The sequence below is a fragment of the Geospiza fortis genome, unplaced genomic scaffold (assembly GCF_000277835.1).
Source record: "Geospiza fortis unplaced genomic scaffold, GeoFor_1.0 scaffold50, whole genome shotgun sequence".
In the NCBI taxonomy this organism is placed as follows: domain Eukaryota; kingdom Metazoa; phylum Chordata; class Aves; order Passeriformes; family Thraupidae; genus Geospiza; species Geospiza fortis.
Genome location: NW_005054382.1, coordinates 2,659,248 through 2,678,101, shown reverse-complemented (window position 1 = coordinate 2,678,101; position 18,854 = coordinate 2,659,248). Strand labels below are relative to the sequence as shown.

General features: G+C 36.0%; 1 protein-coding gene across 1 annotated transcript in view; it reads right to left on the bottom strand.

Annotated features, from left to right (window-relative positions):
* The window catches only part of PUDP (pseudouridine 5'-phosphatase), a 58,556-nt gene that overhangs the window by 22,031 nt on the left and 17,671 nt on the right, over window positions 1–18,854 (bottom strand). The window contains exons 3-4 of the mRNA XM_031060418.1: window positions 18,240–18,458; window positions 4,036–4,265 (exon numbers count right to left, since the gene is read on the bottom strand). Of these exons, the coding sequence (XP_030916278.1) occupies window positions 4,036–4,265; window positions 18,240–18,458 (449 nt within the window). The remainder of the gene's footprint in view (window positions 1–4,035; window positions 4,266–18,239; window positions 18,459–18,854) is intronic.

Sequence of the window (18,854 nt, the reverse complement as noted above, 5' to 3'; positions counted from 1 at the left end):
GGGTGTCAGAAACCCTCTAATTCAGAGCCATACTTAAAATAAATTTATTTGCATGCCATTTTTATTATTATGAAAGAAAACTTCTTCAAGATAGCATTGGAAAGTTATAGTTGATATATAAATATATTTATGTATAAACTATAAAAATACACACAAATGGCTTGGTTACTATAAACTCTTTTAAATCAAAAAATAATATTCTGGTATTTCAAATCCCAAAAGCATTATTTTAAATAATGTGAGCTCTGTAAATTATAGAAGAACAGAAAAATATTGTTCAGCAAAAGCTTTTTTTTTCCCTTATTTTTTTCTTCCCAGATCAAATCTGTCAAGATAATCACTGAATCACAGGATGAGTGAGATTGGAAGGGACCTCCAGAGCTCATCTGGTCCAACCTCCTCCACTGCACAAGACTGTGTCCAGACACACTTTGTGTATCTCACAACCTTCTGAATGATCTTTGCAAGTGCTTGGCCATCCTCACAGTAAAAAAAAAAAAAGTTTCCTTGCGCTCAGTCTCCTGTGTGCCTGTGTCCATTGCCTCAGGTTCTGGCACTGGGCATTGCTGAAAAAAGTCTGTCTCCTTCTTCATTACTGTCTTTCTTCAGGTATACATATGCATTAATAAGATCCTATTGAGCATTATCTTAATTCATCCACACCACTAAAGAAGATGTTAAACAGCCCTCAGAGCACACCACTAATCACTGGCACCCAGCTAGACTTGTGCTACTGATCACAACCCTCTGGGCCTGACCACTCAGCCACTTTTCAAACCACCTCACTGTCTGCTCATCCACATCATGTGGGTGAGAGTGTCACAGGCACCACTGTAGCTCAGGTAAACAACAGCCACTGCTCTCACCATGTCCACCAGGACAGTCACTTCATCAAAGTAGTTAATCAGGTTGTCAAGCATGACTTTCCCTTGCTGTAGACATACTGACTCCTCCTGATGGTTTGCTTATCCTTACTGTGCCTGGAAATTATTTTCAGGATAAGTTGTTCCATCATCTTTTTCCAGGGATTAGGATGAGGCTGAGAAGCCTGCAGTTCATCCTTCTTGCCTGGCTTCAACACAGGAGTGACATGTGATGTTTCCAACCCTTGAGCACTTCTCCCAGTGGCCATGATAGATCAAAGATTATGGAAAATGGTCTTTCAATGACATCTTCCAGATCTCTCAGCACTTGAGAGTGCATCCCACTAGGATTCCTGGATTTATTAACGTTCTGTTTGTTAAAGTACTCCCTGACCAGAATCCAAACAGAAATAATACTATGAAAAGTGTTTTTCAATCATCTAAATAAAATGGATGAAAAAGATCACAGTGCTTTGAACACTGTGGCCTGAAATTTCTATAATATTCAAGAACACATAATTTCTACACATGTACAGCTCCAGACAGTTTTCATACAAGTTGCATCTGTGCATTTAAGAGCAGAATTTGGAATATATTTAAAAATAAATTTTATTAAAATACAAAATTTCTAGTATTTAATTTCCAGATAATATTTTGATTATCTGGCTGATTTACTTAATTACTTATAAGACTGGGCATTGTTACGAGCATTGGAAGTTCATATGATGCTTCATGCAGCACAAGATAGGAAAGCTAGGCTGAATTTGCAGGCTTTATCTTTTTTGAAATTCCTGTGCTATCATTTTATCATTATGCTTATTAAGTTCCTAGTTAAGCAAAGACTGCAAATCAAAAGATCAACATCTAAGAAATTTCAAGATGGATATTTATGACATCCTTCAATGACAGTATAGCAGATATCATATCCATTTATATACCACCGAAATACTGGTCTCCTTGCAGAAGTATGCCTGCACAGCAGTTGCCACTGGGTGATATGACACTACAGCTAAATTCTGGGTTTGGTTTTCTCTATGCCTACATTGTATGTTTTGCTAAAAGCAGCAACAAAGTTTTGAAGCAAACTTGAAAGTTCTCACTTTCTCCCTGATAGTTAGTTTCACTGGGTAGTTTCGGTATGTACTAGGTTGCTCTAGACAGCATCTCCAGTGAAAGTTCTCTGCAGGCACTCATCAAGCAACCTCCAATATTTAAGAGTACATAAAGCTCCAAAGAACCCTATCTCAGCCTGGGATCACAGTAAATCCAATCCAATTGAAAACATTCAAATCATATATAGCTTAGATCTATGAGCCCAAGCACTGCCTATGATGCTCTAACAACCTGTTTTGCTTAAATCCAATTATTTGTTTATGTAGACATTAGCTTTACCTCCTGATACCTGGCTGCAGCCTTGCATGTTAATGATTGCTGGCATGAAATCCAAACCTGTAGCTCTATTAGTTCACTGCTTGGGACAAAACACTGCAGATGACACTATTACACTGCAACTGGTCACAAATGTTTTGGATAGTTTCACATGCATTGTTTTCACTTCCTTCCTCTTGGGAATTCTGTGCATTTGTAAATTTCCCACACTTTAACATTTGTGACTTTTGTAGATGGAGCAAAACAAAAAAGTTCAGCTGAATTAGCTGCACTAAGGGAATTTGATGCTGTAAACTTCTTACAAAGGAAAAATATGGATTCAAACATCTTTGCCCTTCTTCAAAGAAAAGTTAACAAAATTAAAAATACACAACTACTATTAACAATCTGTGACTTTGATTGTCTAACATACCTTTGTGGTTAAAAATATTTAGTGTAATACAGATGCTACTATTTCTTCATGTCTTTTTTTCAATGCTAACATAACTAAAGAATACAAGTGTCTACACAGTGTCACTGGTTCACTGGTTTTGTTGCTTCCTTTTGGTTTGTTTTCAAACTTTTTGATTGTTTTAAGTATTACCATCTTGTAATTGGTTTTCTGAAATAGAAGTACAAAAACTAAGAGTTTTGGAAAAGCTGTCCTGCTCCTTCCATGAAATTATAGTTTAATTTGCCATTAATACAGCTGACATTCAATTTCCTTGGTTATGTACATTTGGTGTATAATTTCTGAACATACAAGCTTATAAATGAAGTAGATTCACACATCAAGAGAAATTGCAACAGAAAAAAAACCAATCCAAACCAAAACCCAAACCCAGTTTGGTTAACTGTTCAAAAGTCAACCACACTGCACCAAACTTAATTCACTTTGTATTCCCAGGCAATGAAAATACCATTTAGACTCTGGGTGAGAACTTGAAGTATGAAAGGTGAGGAATCTTACCTAATCATTCCATAAGTATTTGTGTAGCCTTTTTTTTCCCAAAAATTTTACTGAGAGAACAGTAATCACAGTCTAATCTACCTAAATTTCTTCCTTAAAATTATCATGCAACACATTTTTCTGCAGTAATGAAAATAACTCCAAAACTTACGTTCAACTTGCGGCAGAGAAGAAGTGAGAAAAAATATTCTAAGCATAAAGGCAATTTAATTTAAAATAAAAATGAAGACATTGTTTTAACTAACTCTCAGTTGATGTGAAATTTTCTTCCTACAGATTTCTACTTCAGAATAGTTTGTAAAGTTATATATAAGACAGGAAAAATTAACACATCTACTATTTGAGAAAGAGTGCTCAAACTGATAGTTTTAAATCGGAAACAAGGACTATGATCTCAGAGATTTAGACTGCTAGTGGAAAGATATAGATTCAGAAAAATATATGTCCTCATCACAAAGTACTATATTTAATGTTTTGACACTTAAGAGGTAAATCAGCCATGAATGTTTCCAAACTTTGAATAGTGAAGTTAAGCTTGTAGACTTATATATATCCAGCAGAAAATCATTACACTTTCCTACTACTGCATGCTACCATGTAACAAATCAGAGCAATCTGCATAACAAACTCTAAATCCCTCTCTTGGACAGCACAAACATCTTTGAAAATGGGGGTTGCTGATTTTAATAATGTTTATATTAATCTAAGTCTTTATCACATTAAAAAATATTTCCAAATATAGCCCAAACAGAAAATTCCTAAATTTAATTTATGCCCTAAATTAATTAATTAACAGAAAATTCCTAAATTTAATTTGTGCCCTCCCCCTCTTACCTTCTCTGGTGGTGCAGGAGGTTCAAATCTCTTTGCACAAAGCAAAAACGGATCAGGATGCGGCTTGCCACGCTTCAACTCAGGATCCTCTCCCAAAACAATATGATGAAAAAGACTAAATAAGTCTTTGTGTCTGCTTGTTTTTAGCTCAAATGATGATACACTCGAGCTGGTGCAAACACCTATGGGTATCTTGTGTTTGTGTAAATGATGGATCAGCTTACTGACTCCTGCAAGACAAATATACACATTTTAGTTTTTATAAATATGCATATAAGTTGGTATATGTAGAAATGTTTACATCCAATTACAAAGCATTTAGCAATACTTCAACAATGCTGTCTTACTGAACGTGATAAACCTATTTCAAAGAGTCAGTATAAAACAAAATTCTTGCTATATCTGAAATGTTCCTTCTACACTCAAAAATCATGGAACATTCTCTAAGCTATATACATACTTTTTCTGTTATCAAACAATGCTTTTCTCAAAATCTGCCAAAAATGTGATTAATATCACTACATAATGAGACCCACTAGAAATTCATTAAGCAATGTCCCCACATCATGTAAGTTTTTTAGTTAAAACTCTATGAGTTTGAGAGAATATTTTCTTTCATAACTCAAAAATCATGGAACATTCTCTAAGCTATATACATACTTTTTCTGTTATCAAACAATGCTTTTCTCAAAATCTGCCAAAAATGTGATTAATATCACTACATAATGAGACCCACTAGAAATTCATTAAGCAATGTCCCCACATCATGTAAGTTTTTTAGTTAAAACTCTATGAGTTTGAGAGAATATTTTCTTTCATATACAGTTATGCTCTTGGGAAAAAAAAATCAAAGAAGTATACTCTTCTCACTGGATTGCAGAGTTTTAATTCCTGAAGTAGGTATCCAGCTGGCTCAAACCAGCCCATAAGAGAGCTCAGTTTCTCTCTTTTGCAATTACCAAGGCAAGTAACACTGGGCAGGAGAGCAGCTGTCAGTCACAGTTGTTAATACCAGAGCTTTATCTATTGATGCTGTGAACCCAGAGTAATGAACACCTCAAGTCTAATGGGTAGAAACTTCAATCTGATCCAGTCTTCTAGGGAAGGTTAATGCAGTGAACAGTGAAAACACAACCAGTCTGCGTAAGAGGGAAACATACTTTGTTATTCAGTGCAAGTTTTGAGTTTTCTCTGAAGGGTTTTTAATGCTTCTTTGCTGAAGTATTCTAAATGCTGGATACCTTTCCCAGACAAAACAATTAGCATTATCTAATAAAGAACAAGTGTGGATGTCTGGTCTTTATCAATTCCCAAGTGAAAATCCTCCATACCCGTAAAATCATTTCAGCTGTGCTTTTTGGCATTAATCCGAACTGTACCAGACACAGGATATTAGTTTCAGGTACCTTTAGGTTCCAGTAGAGTCCAGTGGACTTTTGTCTCCTTGAAACAACTTGAGCACAATTCTATTTTCATGTTCCAACTACATTAATTCTTATCCTATTTTTCATGCCTGGTTATACAAAAATAATCTTATTCCCTTCCTCCTTATTCAGTGTCATCATTATGTCTGGTCTCCACTCCCTTAAACCATTCCTACTCTCTTAAACCATTCCACTCCCTTAAACCATTAAACCATTCCCACTCCTCCTTTGCCACCTCAGCACCTTTGATTTGTATTTCCCTTGTGATCTAGCCATTCAATTCTATAAACAACGATGTTATCTGCCATACATTTTTCCCAGGTATAGTCATATGCCCAACTTTGACAAGCTGCAAGTACCACTGATAACAAAGTGTGTAGATTAGTGAATAGGTGCAGTAACTAATGTATCTATCTGGAAATAGGACTTGTAGCTATGACTCTCTGCAGATTTCTCATTTATTCTCCAGAATCGAATCAAACAATTAATAACTGACATTTATAGCTCCATGCTTGTATTTGAAGATGGCCTTCAAACTGTAAATACATGCACTTCTCTAATGTTAGATTTTGAGATGGACAGATATAACAAGCACTACTCTTCCTCTAAGGTCAATACATCAGTTATTTAAAAGCCTTCTTATGCTCCACTAAGTGGTTATACTAAGCAAGTGCACTTTTTCCCAAATGATGCTACTATGTCCTCTCACTAAAATACGATGTTAAATACAAGCTAGCTTTTTATTCCAGATAGTTTATATCTTCATTCTGAATCATGCCAAGTAAGTCTATATTAAATTAATGGAAGCACTGATTCCTTAATGTAAAGCAGTAGTATAAGTGTCTCTTCCCTAAAATAAAATGTATTAATTCCAAGGAATTTAATAAACTGGAATGTTTAGCAAGGCTAGCATACATAAGTGCTGTAACATAAAGCAGTCCAAAGATTACACAAGCAGAAGACACTTCCTATCTCCTCTGCCCTTTCTATGATATGATTAGTTTTCTCTAAAGTTGTGCTCTTTTCAAATAGCTAATTTTCTTCAGTCCCACTGTATCACAGCTTCAGTTCATCTCTCACTGGGTATGCTTATTCTGTTTCTATTGGAGGTAGCCAGCCAGAGAGAAGCACTGTTGCAGAAAGGTTATTTCTCCAGGGTTCTCTCTTGTATTCCTCGAGCACATCATGATTTCAGTGTGTAAATGTGTCTGCATGTGTGTTTGATTTCTCTTTTTAGCTTCCCTCACAATAAGGGAGCTAAAATGCAGTTTTAGCTAATATCTCCAGAGAGAAAATATTTACATTATTCAGAGAACACGCCCCTTAAAAAATTATTATTTGCACACATGTAAATAGAGCAAGATGATAGAAAAAAAATTGCAAGGGGCAAATCAGTTGCCCAGAAAAAAAATTAAACTGCATTTGGAAGAATAGCTAGCATAACTTGACTAGCTCAGAACAATAGCAGCTGAAAAATATTTTAATTTCAGGTTTGCTTTCCTCTTTGTAAAAGCTATAGATCAGGGAAATCCATTTTTGTTTGCATCAAGTACCACCAGTTTAATTCTAGACACTTTGCCACCACATCAAATTACTGACACAATTATTTTACTAATTCAGCATATAATTCTTCATTAAGAATATATCTTCCTTAGTATCTTTCTAATTTTTTTTTAAAGAAAACATCAACAGAAGGGGAATTGAGGAACTGCTTTAAAGATCTGTAAGAAACTTCTCCTGGCAAATACTGTGTCATTATATCTTCTTTAGTTACAAAGATTTTTCAATATAATGAAAATCAAAACCAACCAATTGAAAACTCAGTGGCTATGAAGAAGTATACTGAAAATTCCCATGATCTCCCTAACTTCTAACTTATTTGTGGCACCATGTAAGGGATCATGGCCCACCCATCCCAGAGGGACCCCTCTCCTAGGCTTCCTGGGACTACCCTCCACCTCTCCTACTGAAAACTTAGTAATATAGAGCAAGAATAAAAATTCAAGAAATGTCAAAAGAAATAAGGATCTCTGTTTTTCCAGCATAAGAATACACTCTAAATGTGGCACGGAGGCAATAAATATGGCCACAGGCAATAAATATCTTATGCAGAACAACATAAATTCTTTAAGTAGTTATAAAAAAATGAGGAAAAAATATCTCACATTGCTATGATTTATTTCCAAATGTACTCTTGTTTTTAGATAGTAAAAGAGGTACATACTGTTATCTTTACACTGTCTCTTAGTCTCTTGTTTTTAGATAGTAAAAGAGGTAAATACTGTATCTTTACACTATCTCTTTAAATAAGAAGTTTTAGATTGACACAGAACCTTAATATATACTAACTACAACAGTTAAGTATTAGTGACTATTGCACAGAAAAATAGGTGAAAAGAATTGTAAGCAGAGTTTTGTTACAGAAGCTGCAAAGGAGTATCAACTTTAAATCTTAGCATCTTCAGAGTTTTGTTACAGAAGCTGCAAAGAAGGAGTATCAACTTTAAATGTCAGCATCTTTAAAACCCAATTAATCACAAATGTCAATCAAGTTATCAACTTTGAGGGAAAAAAGAAAACAAATGAAAACAGAAAGAACCTATTTCTTTTGAGACCACAGATACATTTAAAAGAAAGAGATCGGCTCTTTTGTTCTGAAACTTGCAGAAAAGTATGTACATTATTTTATTTTTTTGAAAAATGAACTTTTATCCCTCCATTAGACTCTGGATGTGGTGTTCTTCTCCTTAGATTCAGCTGATATCATGGTGACTAACACATTGGATCAACTGACAAACTAAAAATAAGACTTATACTGAACAACAAAACCCTTGGGCTAACTGCCACATTTTCCTTCTAATTGACTAATGCATACATGTACACCAAGAGTTCACGAAACCAAATAATGTTACACTAAAATGATCTAATGAGAATCCCTATCCAATTATTTACATGCTATTACAACACTGTTTTCTACATTATTCCTTTTAAGCTATCACATTTTATAAGCAAATGACATTGATCATGAAGTGAAAATTAACAAGATGAAACTCCTGAAAGCTAACTCAAATTGATTGAAAGCAAAGGGAATTTTTATCTTCCTTTTAGCTCTATACAAACATAATCTCTGTGTCATGCACAATAGTTTAGAACAGTGAACAGCACATACATTTTTGCTACACTTTATTTTATATAATTTCAAATTTTTGTACCATCCCTTTTCTTGTATTTGTCTATCCATGAACAAAACACTTAACTTGTACCACTTCTGTATATGCAGATTCAGATCTATTTCTTTTAAAATGCTTTCAGATAAAGAAGGAAAGACTATAAAGCTCTTCTGTTTTTTTCAAATATTAATCTCCAACCAAACTTTCATCTATGGACATGTAACAGTAGTATATAAGAATGTTTTTCAAGATAAACAAGAAAGGGATCTCCATAATAAACTGGGAAAACATGTGAAATGAAGAAGAGAATTATACACATCACTTCAGGATGGAACCCTAATTTCAGTTTCCTTTGTTCCCCAGCAGAACGTCTCTTGTGCTGCATATCAGTAAAATCTTACAAAAGGAAGGCCTTACAAAATCATGGCTCAGGCCTGTTACTTTGGTTAACTAGAAAGGGACTGTGGGAAAGTGACTCAGCTGAATTAGGGGCAGAAAAATAAGTTATGTAACCATGGTGTGTTCACATCGTGGTGTATGGTGGTTGGATTATGTTTGCTATGATTTAAAAGTATGTAGCTGATAAGTGCTAACTGGGCTAACTGCTCAAAAAGGCCTGCTTTTTTCAATAAAGCAACTCTCCTTTGCACCTGCCTGGGGACTCTGCATCACTAAGGACCCTCACTCACCCACACTGGTGTTTATATTTCTGCTTGCAGTTGATTTATTTGAAGGCATAACACCATCATACAGACAATTACACTGCAAGCTCTGACAGTACCTTAGCCTGAAAATCCACTGTTTGATGTCTTATATACAGAGCTGAAGTCCTACAGTCTTCCAGTTTCAGGAAAACAGCTGGTTTGTGTACTGTCAGCACAGAGTGCAGGACCACATAAATGCTCAGACCTACACGGACAGCCCCCCTGTCTTCTCTAATGTCTCAATCCTAAAAAGATAAACATAAGCTATGTAAGGAAAAAGCCCTTAAAAATGAACTTCCCAAGACTTTTTCTCAAGAAAGCAAACATTGCAAATAGGATCATAATAAGTGAAACATCTAGAACTTATAAGGTAGATTCTATGAAAACTAAGCTTCAAAATTACATTACAGGATCTCCTACATGGCTGAGAAGGCCTCAAATAAATGTCATTTTCAGTGGCATATGCCTTCACAAACACCACAGTGTACTCTACCCCTCTTGCCACTGCTTAGTTCTTCCCTGATTGGCACCTAGGTACCAATTACATCTTATTTCTGATAAATAATATTTTATCTACAATGCAATCCCAGAAAGAAAACCAAGAAGTCAATAGGAAATAGAGAAATGGCAAACGTGTGTGTGTGTGTGTTGTTGCTCTTAATTTATGTGAAAACTGGCATTCTCTGCTAGGAAGGACATATAACCAACATATCCACATTTTCCCACCCTTTAAGAAAATCCAAACAGCTCACAGAGCTTTCAGATATGCCCCAACCATCATACATAATATTTCTTTATAGTTTACAAGTAATTTAGCTAAGGTGTCAACCAACTGAAAAACATTTTGAGCACGCTGGAAGAGAGAACCATCATATACAATAATACCTCATATTCTTCTAAATAATCACTGTCCTTATTAAAGTATAGTGTCAGACATCTAATAATCTAAGAAACAATATAACATAGGATTACTTTAGTCCAAGACAGTAAATAATAATAATTAACAACAACAACAACAACAATAATAATGCCCATACCAACAAAACACCATAAATACAATACATTTCTTAACCTAATTAAATGCAAGCACCAAGTGGTCTATGAAATCAGGTTATATTGTGAAATTTCCATAGATTCTGTGTTTCCTTCAGATTCAAATGGAAGTTCATATTAAATTATTACAGAAAGCAAAAGGCTACATGTATGTTAATAATAAAAAAATAGCTAGGCTTAGGGTGATTATTCTGTGTCTTTACCTTCATAGTTGTTTTTTTTTAGAAAGTAAAGATATGCGAACTCTGAAAACTCAAAATAGAAAATGTGTATTTTAAAAGTGATAGGAAGATGACTTACTATGTTCAAAAGCTTCTCCACACTTTAATTACCTTAATAAAAATACTACTTCTCATTTCACAGAATCACAGAATTAGCTGACTTGGAAGAGTTCCACAAGGATCGAGTCCCACAGCCTTTACTCATGCAGGCCTCAATAGTTATGATTAAAGTAACAACTTTAGTGCTAGCCACTGCTGCTAGGTATAACCTTTGACATAGTTTTGGAGACTACAAAAATACTTCAGAAAAAGTGAGGTATTTAGGAAACTTTACAGATTGTCTTATCCCTCTCCCTAGGTAGTTACTGGTTATTTGGTAAGTGATCCAGTTACAATCTTGTGCTATGTTTGTCTGTATTTTATAATCACAATCATTTGGTTGCCAGTCAATCTTCATTGTTGAAAAGAGACTCATTCTCCTTACTTATAAATAAGTTTTGAAGACCATTTTTCTTTGTACTAGGTACTAACGAATACTATTACTCATATTTATTTTAATGTCAAAGGAAAGGTTGTGTTTCCAAACTTTTTGCTAAGAAATGTGGTGGTTTGAAAAAATAGAGTATGGAAATACATTACAAAGTTCTTTTTAACAGAGAACAAAAACTGTATTTCATGGGTAACCAGATCTTTCCTTATGTATATCTCATCTATACATGCTTATGCTTTCTTAGGAGGGGTAGTTGGGAGTGGTGTAACTTATTTATTTATTTAATCTGACTTCTTACTCTCATTCAAAAACACAATAGTTTTTATTTTTATTTTCATATCATAACATACAGATGTTTGACTAATATGTTAATCTGCTACCTCTTTTATTCTGTTTCCCTTTTCCTTTGCTGATGTACATGTATGGTTTGTTTCTCTTGCCCTACTGTACTTTTAGAGCTTGTCTACACCATGTAACTCATGCTAATACAACTACACTTGCTAAGTCTTGTAGCTGAGATGCAGCATATTCTGAAGAAGAAACAACATGGGCTACAGACTTTTTAAAAGAACATGGTATTAATCAACAGATTTTCAGACGTGTGCACTGAAATATTTGTTGGAAGAACTGTACCAGTCACCATATTCTTTCCTCATGTAGTTTGTGCACAAATTTGTAGAATGTTTTGCATTGGAAAGGACCTTGAAGATCATCTAGCTCCAACCCCCTGCCAAGTGTGGGCCAACTTTTGTTAGGTGTAATTTGCTCCAAGCCCCATCCAGACTGTCCTTGAAAACTTCCAGAGATGGAACATTCATAGCTTCTTTAGGCAATCTTTTCTGGTGCCCCACCACTCTCGCAGAAAAGAATTTCTTCCTAATATCTAACCTAAACCTACTTCCTTTCAGTTTGAAGCCATTCCCCCTTGTCCTGTCACTACAAGCCCTTGTACAAAGTCCTTGTCCAGATTTCTTATGAGATACTGAAAGATGCTATCAGGTCTCCCTTAAGTCTTCTCTTCTCCAGGCTGAACAACCCCTGTTCTCTCCGTCAGCCTTCAAGGAGAGATGCTTCATTCTTCTGATCAGATGATCACTGGTCCTCCTCTGAACTCATCCCAACATGTGCACATCCTTCTCATGCTGGGTGCCCCACAGCTGGATGCAGCACTCCAGGTGGGGTCTCAAAAAGAACAGAGTAGAAGGGCAGAATCACCTCCCTTGACCCACTGGCCATGCTCCTTTGGATGCAGCCCAGTTCCCAGTTGACTTTCTGGGATGCAAGCACACATTGCCAGCTTATGTTGAGCTTCTTGTCAATCAACACCCCCAAGCCTCTCTTGTTAGGGCTGCTCTCAATCCATTCTCTTCCCTGTCTGTATTGGTGCTTGGGATTACTTCAACTCAGGTGCAGGACCTTGCACTTGGCCTTGTTGACCTTCGTGAGCTTTTCCTTGACACACCTCTCAAGCCTATTCAAGTCCCTCTGGATGGCACTCCTTCCCTTCAGCATGCTGACTGGGCCACAAACCATCAGCAAATCTGTTAAGGGTGCACTCAACCCCACTGTCCATGTTGCCAAAAAAAAAGTTGAATGGCAATGGTCAAATACAACTTTGCGCTTGTCTCACATTCAGTACTCCTACATGTACATCTATCACAGCACTGCTCTTCATTCACCACTGTGTAGATACAGTTATGTTTCTACTCACACTAAGAAGCCCAAGAACAGAGGACACCTGACCTCTGTGCCTAAATCAAGGCTCTTTAGACACACATATTCAAGTCAACTTCATTTTACTGTAATGTTGCACAAAACAAGCTGCCCAAGAGTGTTTGGTGTATATCTGGAAGAAAAGATTTACTGCTGACAAAAAGACTAAAGGAAACCGAAGTGGTCCATGCAGTGTTTAAATTAACTGTGCATACATTATGCATTTCTTGATAATTTATGTCCACTTGTACACAAATGGAAATCTCAAGGATAAATATAGCTTGTGTATTAAAAAGACTACCCCTTTTTCCCAAAATCATTTACAGTTCCCACACTGAATGTGATATGTGGTAGAGCTTTTCAAGATTTCATCACTTTCTTTAATCAAAGAAAAGTTAACATTTGCACTCAGCTTTGTCACATCGATTAGATTTCTAACCAATTCAATGATAAGGAAATCCTTAAATTCACAAAAACAAATCTATGGCAAGAAACCTCAGCAGCCTCTGAACACTAAGAGCCCTCAGCAAAACAAACCAACCTCACTTAGAAAAAGAAGATGCTGTTTGTTAACTTAAGTAATAAAATAATTTAAAAATATTTTTATGAAGTCTGGTGTGCTACAACAATGGCAAGCTCGCCATTGATGCTATTAATTTTATACACTTGCTCTCAATACTCAGGTGAAGTCAGGATTGCTGCTGTGAAGGTGACAGTGTGACAGAGGTGTGGTTATCCCTTGCTTGGTTTAAGTGCCAAGAATGCTTTAAATCGGTCAGGCCTGAACTGGCAGTTGGATTAGATGACATTTGTTGGTCCCTTCCAATTGAAAAAGTTCTATTCTATTCTGTTCTATTCTATTCTATATTTCTGAATCTCATGAAAGTATGGAAACACAACTCTCTGCTTCTTTCTTTGTTATGACACACTGTTTAAAAATGCTTTTTGCAATGGTATGGCATCCTTTCATTAAGCTACAAAAGTGGAGATGGAAACTACCAGCCTACTCCCTCACTTTGGAAGGCCATGACTATTAAGAAGGAATTTTGTCTTCTCATCTTATTTCTCCCTAAAAAGTCTCAGAGACCCTTCTGGTCGGAGAGACTTTTTATTCATCAAATCATTACTCTCATTTGAATCTGGACATACTGACACATGCATGACCATAGAAGGAACATAAATATTAAATTTTACATAATTTAAAACCTGCATCAACTATGTTGCCGATTTCCTGATAAAAGCATGTTTGGGATGCAGTCCTTTAGGACTTGATGTAAAGGTCAAATGTTTGATTTCAGCCTAACAGGAAGCATCATTCCAAGTTTGCAGCTAATTGGCTAATCTCTAGGGGGTTACAGGCTCACTGAGCCCAGCATGGACTCACTAGAGCTTCCTTCCATTGAAACAAAAACAGCAAGGAAAAAAAAGATCATGGTAGGAAGTCTGTTTAACTGTCAAGGGCACAACATGAATCAAGGAAGCAATGGTTAAGCAAACTAGACTTCTGGTTGAATTGAACTGTTCAAGAAAAAAGAAATTTGGAGTGAGTTGCCATTGACATTTAAACTGTTATCCTTTCTTCTCTTTTTGTGCTGACTGGCTTCATTTGGCACTAAAATTGAGGTATGAAATTATCTTCTCATGGCTGCAAAGGACAGTCAACTGCATGTGAACTGGAAAATAGTTTGCACATCAAACTCCGCACTGGCTGAAGAGGAGATGCAAGAACCAAATCCCAGTTATCATGAAAATTGTCCAGGAATGGAAAATGTCTGAAAGGCATACACAGCCACACGATCCTTAAAGATCTGTGCTTTGTGATAATGATGATGAGCCAAAACCCAGAGACTACAGTGAAAGAATAACAGTAGTTTCACAATCCTGACATGATTACAGCAACTGTTGGTAGTTGCATAATTTGGAGTTCAGTTTTTCTCACTCTATATATGCTAGGTTTATGCAAAAGCACATCTATATACGTATAGGTAAATATATGTATGCATGGTTTTCTTCTGTTCTGCTTGTCATTCCCTCATCTTCTGACTAAGCACTTCCCTGAAACATAGAAACACTCAAAATGCATTTGCAGAAACAGAAAGCCTACTGCATTACTCTTGTTGATAACAATGTCTGTACTCTGACAGAAATATTTAGAAAAGTAGCACAGTGGCAGGCCTGTCATTTTTTAAGTGTCATCTTGGATTAATTTCTTTCTATACTGAATCAAAATTACCATTCCTTAACATTCTTTCAGAACTAAAAATAAATCGAACTGTGAAAAACTCCCAAATAGTTACCAGAAAATTCCATATTAGAAATGGATGGTGCCTCTTGTTAAATGAAATTTGTATTTTGACCACAGCCTGATGTATTGAAGCTTGTCTGTCAGCTTGGCCATACTGAACTAGCCCAAACTCTGTCTTCAGTCACTTATGTCTCAGAGGTGTTGTACACCAAGTGGTATGCCTGTCATACAGCCTGTGCCATGGTTTAACTCCATCAGGACACTAAGTACCACACAGCTTCTCACTTTGTGCGTGTTCCTACCTGGTGGGTCTGGAAGAAGAGTCAGGGAAAGAAACCGTCTTGTGGGTTGAGATAAGAACAGATTAATAATAAAAGCAAAGTAATAATGATAATATTAATACTACTAGTTGTAAAATGAAAGGGAGAGGGGGAGAGACAGATAAAATCTAAAAAGAGTGATGCACGATACAATTGCTCACCACCTGTTGACTGATGCCCAGACCATCCTCAAGCCACAGTTGGTCCCTCTCCTGGGTACCAACCCCAGTTTATACATGGGCATGATGTGCTATGGTATGGAATATCCCTTTGGCCAGCTCAGATAAACTGTCTTGGCCATGCTCCCTCCTGGCTTATTGTGCACCTATTCACTGGCAGAGCATGAGAAAAGGAAAAATCCTTGATTTGGGGCAAGCACTACTTAAACATTAGTGTGTTATCAACTTTATTCTTGTACTAAATCCAAAACACAGCACTGCACCTGGTACTAAGAAGGAAATAAACTCTATCTCAGTCAGAACCAGGACAAGTTTCTAACTTGTCAGATGAAGAACTGCTTTGCCAATTAAATATTCTTTCAACTTCCACACTATCCGTAGTCATCATTGACATACCTTTACTTGATTTAGGAATTTACAGCGCTATCATCTTTGGCAAGATCATGTGCATAGCTCATCCAGAAACAAGTGCCACTTTGTTTGAGCCACTTTTTCAAACATCATTGGCCACTGTTTAGCAGTGCTTTCCACCAAATCAAAATTCAATCCAATTTTTTTTCACAACTTTTAGAAACAGTTTGAAAAATATAATGTCATCTGTCTATTAACTGTCAAAAGATGACCAGAGACACAGCACTTTAGAGTACTCTTACACCATTAATATGACAATTAACTTTCACTTTCCTGTGTTTACCTGTAACCATCTGAAAGATCAGTTCAGTCAGAGAACAATGGTAAACTCAAAACTTTATCACAATCTTACATTTTGCACAACACATTCAAGAAGCCCATTCTTAATTCAACAACATTAAGTGACTGTAGAATAAATCCACAATCCATTAATAAACATCCTCAGAAGATACAAAAAGACAGAATTGGATTAAAAATTTGGTTAACTGGAGAACAGTTCTTCAAGAAATTGAATAGTAAGTAGCTGGACACATTTTCCTCCAGCTTATCAGCTTGCATCATCCTGGTTTCCCAAAATTCATGGCAATTCAGCTTGTATCCTAGTTCACATCAATTCTACTTTAGAAAATGGACTGAAAAAAGTTATCATGTGTATTTAGTTAAACTGAAAAGATAATCAGTTGAACAATTTTGGTGATGAAAATGTTTACTTGCTTCTCCTAGTACAAATCTGGCCTGCTTCATCCATAATAGTCCAGCTTCAGTAAGTACAAAATTCACTTCTTGAAGGTAGGAACAGTAGAAAACTTCATGTTTCCTTTGGCTAATCTGTTCCATCACCTTTCTAACTCTGTTCAAGCCAGCTCAGCCACATTATCACAGTTTTCAGCAGTCACAGAATACCTCCTCTGTGCTACCCAACATTTTACCTATTTGTTCATCTGGCATTATCCTAAACCCATACACGTTTTTTTTTTTTGTTTGACTTGCAAAAGATATATTTGAAAAGTCAGTCCCAGAAGCTTGAGATAAAAAACAAAAAAACCCCACATCAATCCAACTTTCTTGTTTTCTGGAAAGTTTAACTAGGCTTACAGTGTCAGGTGGATGTATAAGTGAGAGAGATGCAATTTGACAAATCTTGCCTATAAATGACATTAGAGAGATAACTAAGTGAGAACTAAGTTGGACACAAAATATACTAAAGCTTTTTAAGCTGCTGAAAAAATCACACTTTTTATTTTTGCTACTTGTTAATTATTCCTAACATACCACATATTTTTAACTTGCATCTTCTTAATGCATTATAAAACTAGGTATAAAAAAGTTGCTCTAAAAATTAAAATATTAATATGCTGTAGAAATTGTCAGAACAAACGAGCACACATTCAAAGAGAAAAAATTATAACTGTTAAACATGTACAGTGACATGCAGTTATTTCACTTCTAATACCATTTTTATAGTCCTTCTGTTTTTGGTTTTTTTTTATCATAAATTATTGATACTTGCTCCATAAAGTTTAACATTGTATATAAAGTTAGCAGCAATCCTAGCTTTAGGTCCTGATAGTGTTGCATGGCTGATGATTTCTCTCTAAGCATTTCAAATCTAAATGTAATTCAATACAAAAGAATGCATTCACTTTACAGGTAAGATTGGTCCTCTTGCTTATCTTGAGTTACCTCGTTGAAGCTACTCACTTGAGCATCCTACATCATCACTGGTAAAAGGCATATCTTCAGAAGGTAAGGAAACTCCCCTGTCTTAGTACAACCTGAAAAACCCTCCTTCTCCACTGACACACTCAGACACAGTATCTGAATTATAGTTTTCGGGTTAGGTGAGAATAATTCCAACATAGAGAATCCATGGGCACACATACTTTTATATGTGCAGGCAAATGCATCTATGCTTAACAAAGACTGTGCTTATAGCCACATAAAACACAGCTGCCAAAAAAGTTACAAAAAACGTCTAGTTTACCAAACAGAATTCATGCACATGTATCTAGTCTTTTTTGTTCTTTTAAAACATGAAAAAAAGCTTTTCTCCAAGTAAACAGGGCAAAAAAAAATTCTGTCAACTTTAATAGGTAAAATATCCTTTCTTAAACAGGTAAAAAAAAGGTAGATTTGGTAAATTTTCTAAAACAAGAGCAATGAAACATAATCTGTAAAAGTGACTGCTTTATGGAAGGCAGATTACAGACTTCTACCTTGATTAGCATTTAAATAATTCCATAAAGAGCTTATAAATGCTGCAAAGAAACATACCTGGCATCAACCCAGAAGTATGGAATATCTTCTCCAGCATCGATTGACTTTCCTTGAATAACTCTTCTTTGGTTATTGGAAGATCTAGATGATCTCGAATAATCCCTGCTGCTTCTGGGGCTTGTCTACCTAGAACCAAGGATTTCACATCCCAGGTATAGCTCTTTCCATAACGCCTACAGATCTCGTCATACACTTTTGTATAGAGAATCTCAGTATCTGAAAAAAAAAAGAAAAAAAGAAATTTAAACCTATGTACAAACAAGTAGGCAGCTGGTCTTGCTAAGAGACCACATAAAAGATCAGAGCATGAACTGCCAGGAGCCAGAGGGCATGGAGCAGAGTGGATAAAATGCCTCCCTTTATTTGCAGGAGGGAACCAAGGCTCCTCCCATCACCTCAAAGCCACCCAGGTTTTTCAAACTGTCATTTCTGCATTAAGAAAATGTATCTTAGGGTCTCAACAAATAACTATCTGGATCTGCTCTTTCACCACCTTTCTTCACTATCCAAGTTCGCAAGCAGTGTCTTTATTTAAGTACTCTATGCTTTTCATGGGGAAGGGAAGGGAAGGGAAGGGAAGGGAAGGGAAGGTAAGGGCAGGGAAGAAAAATG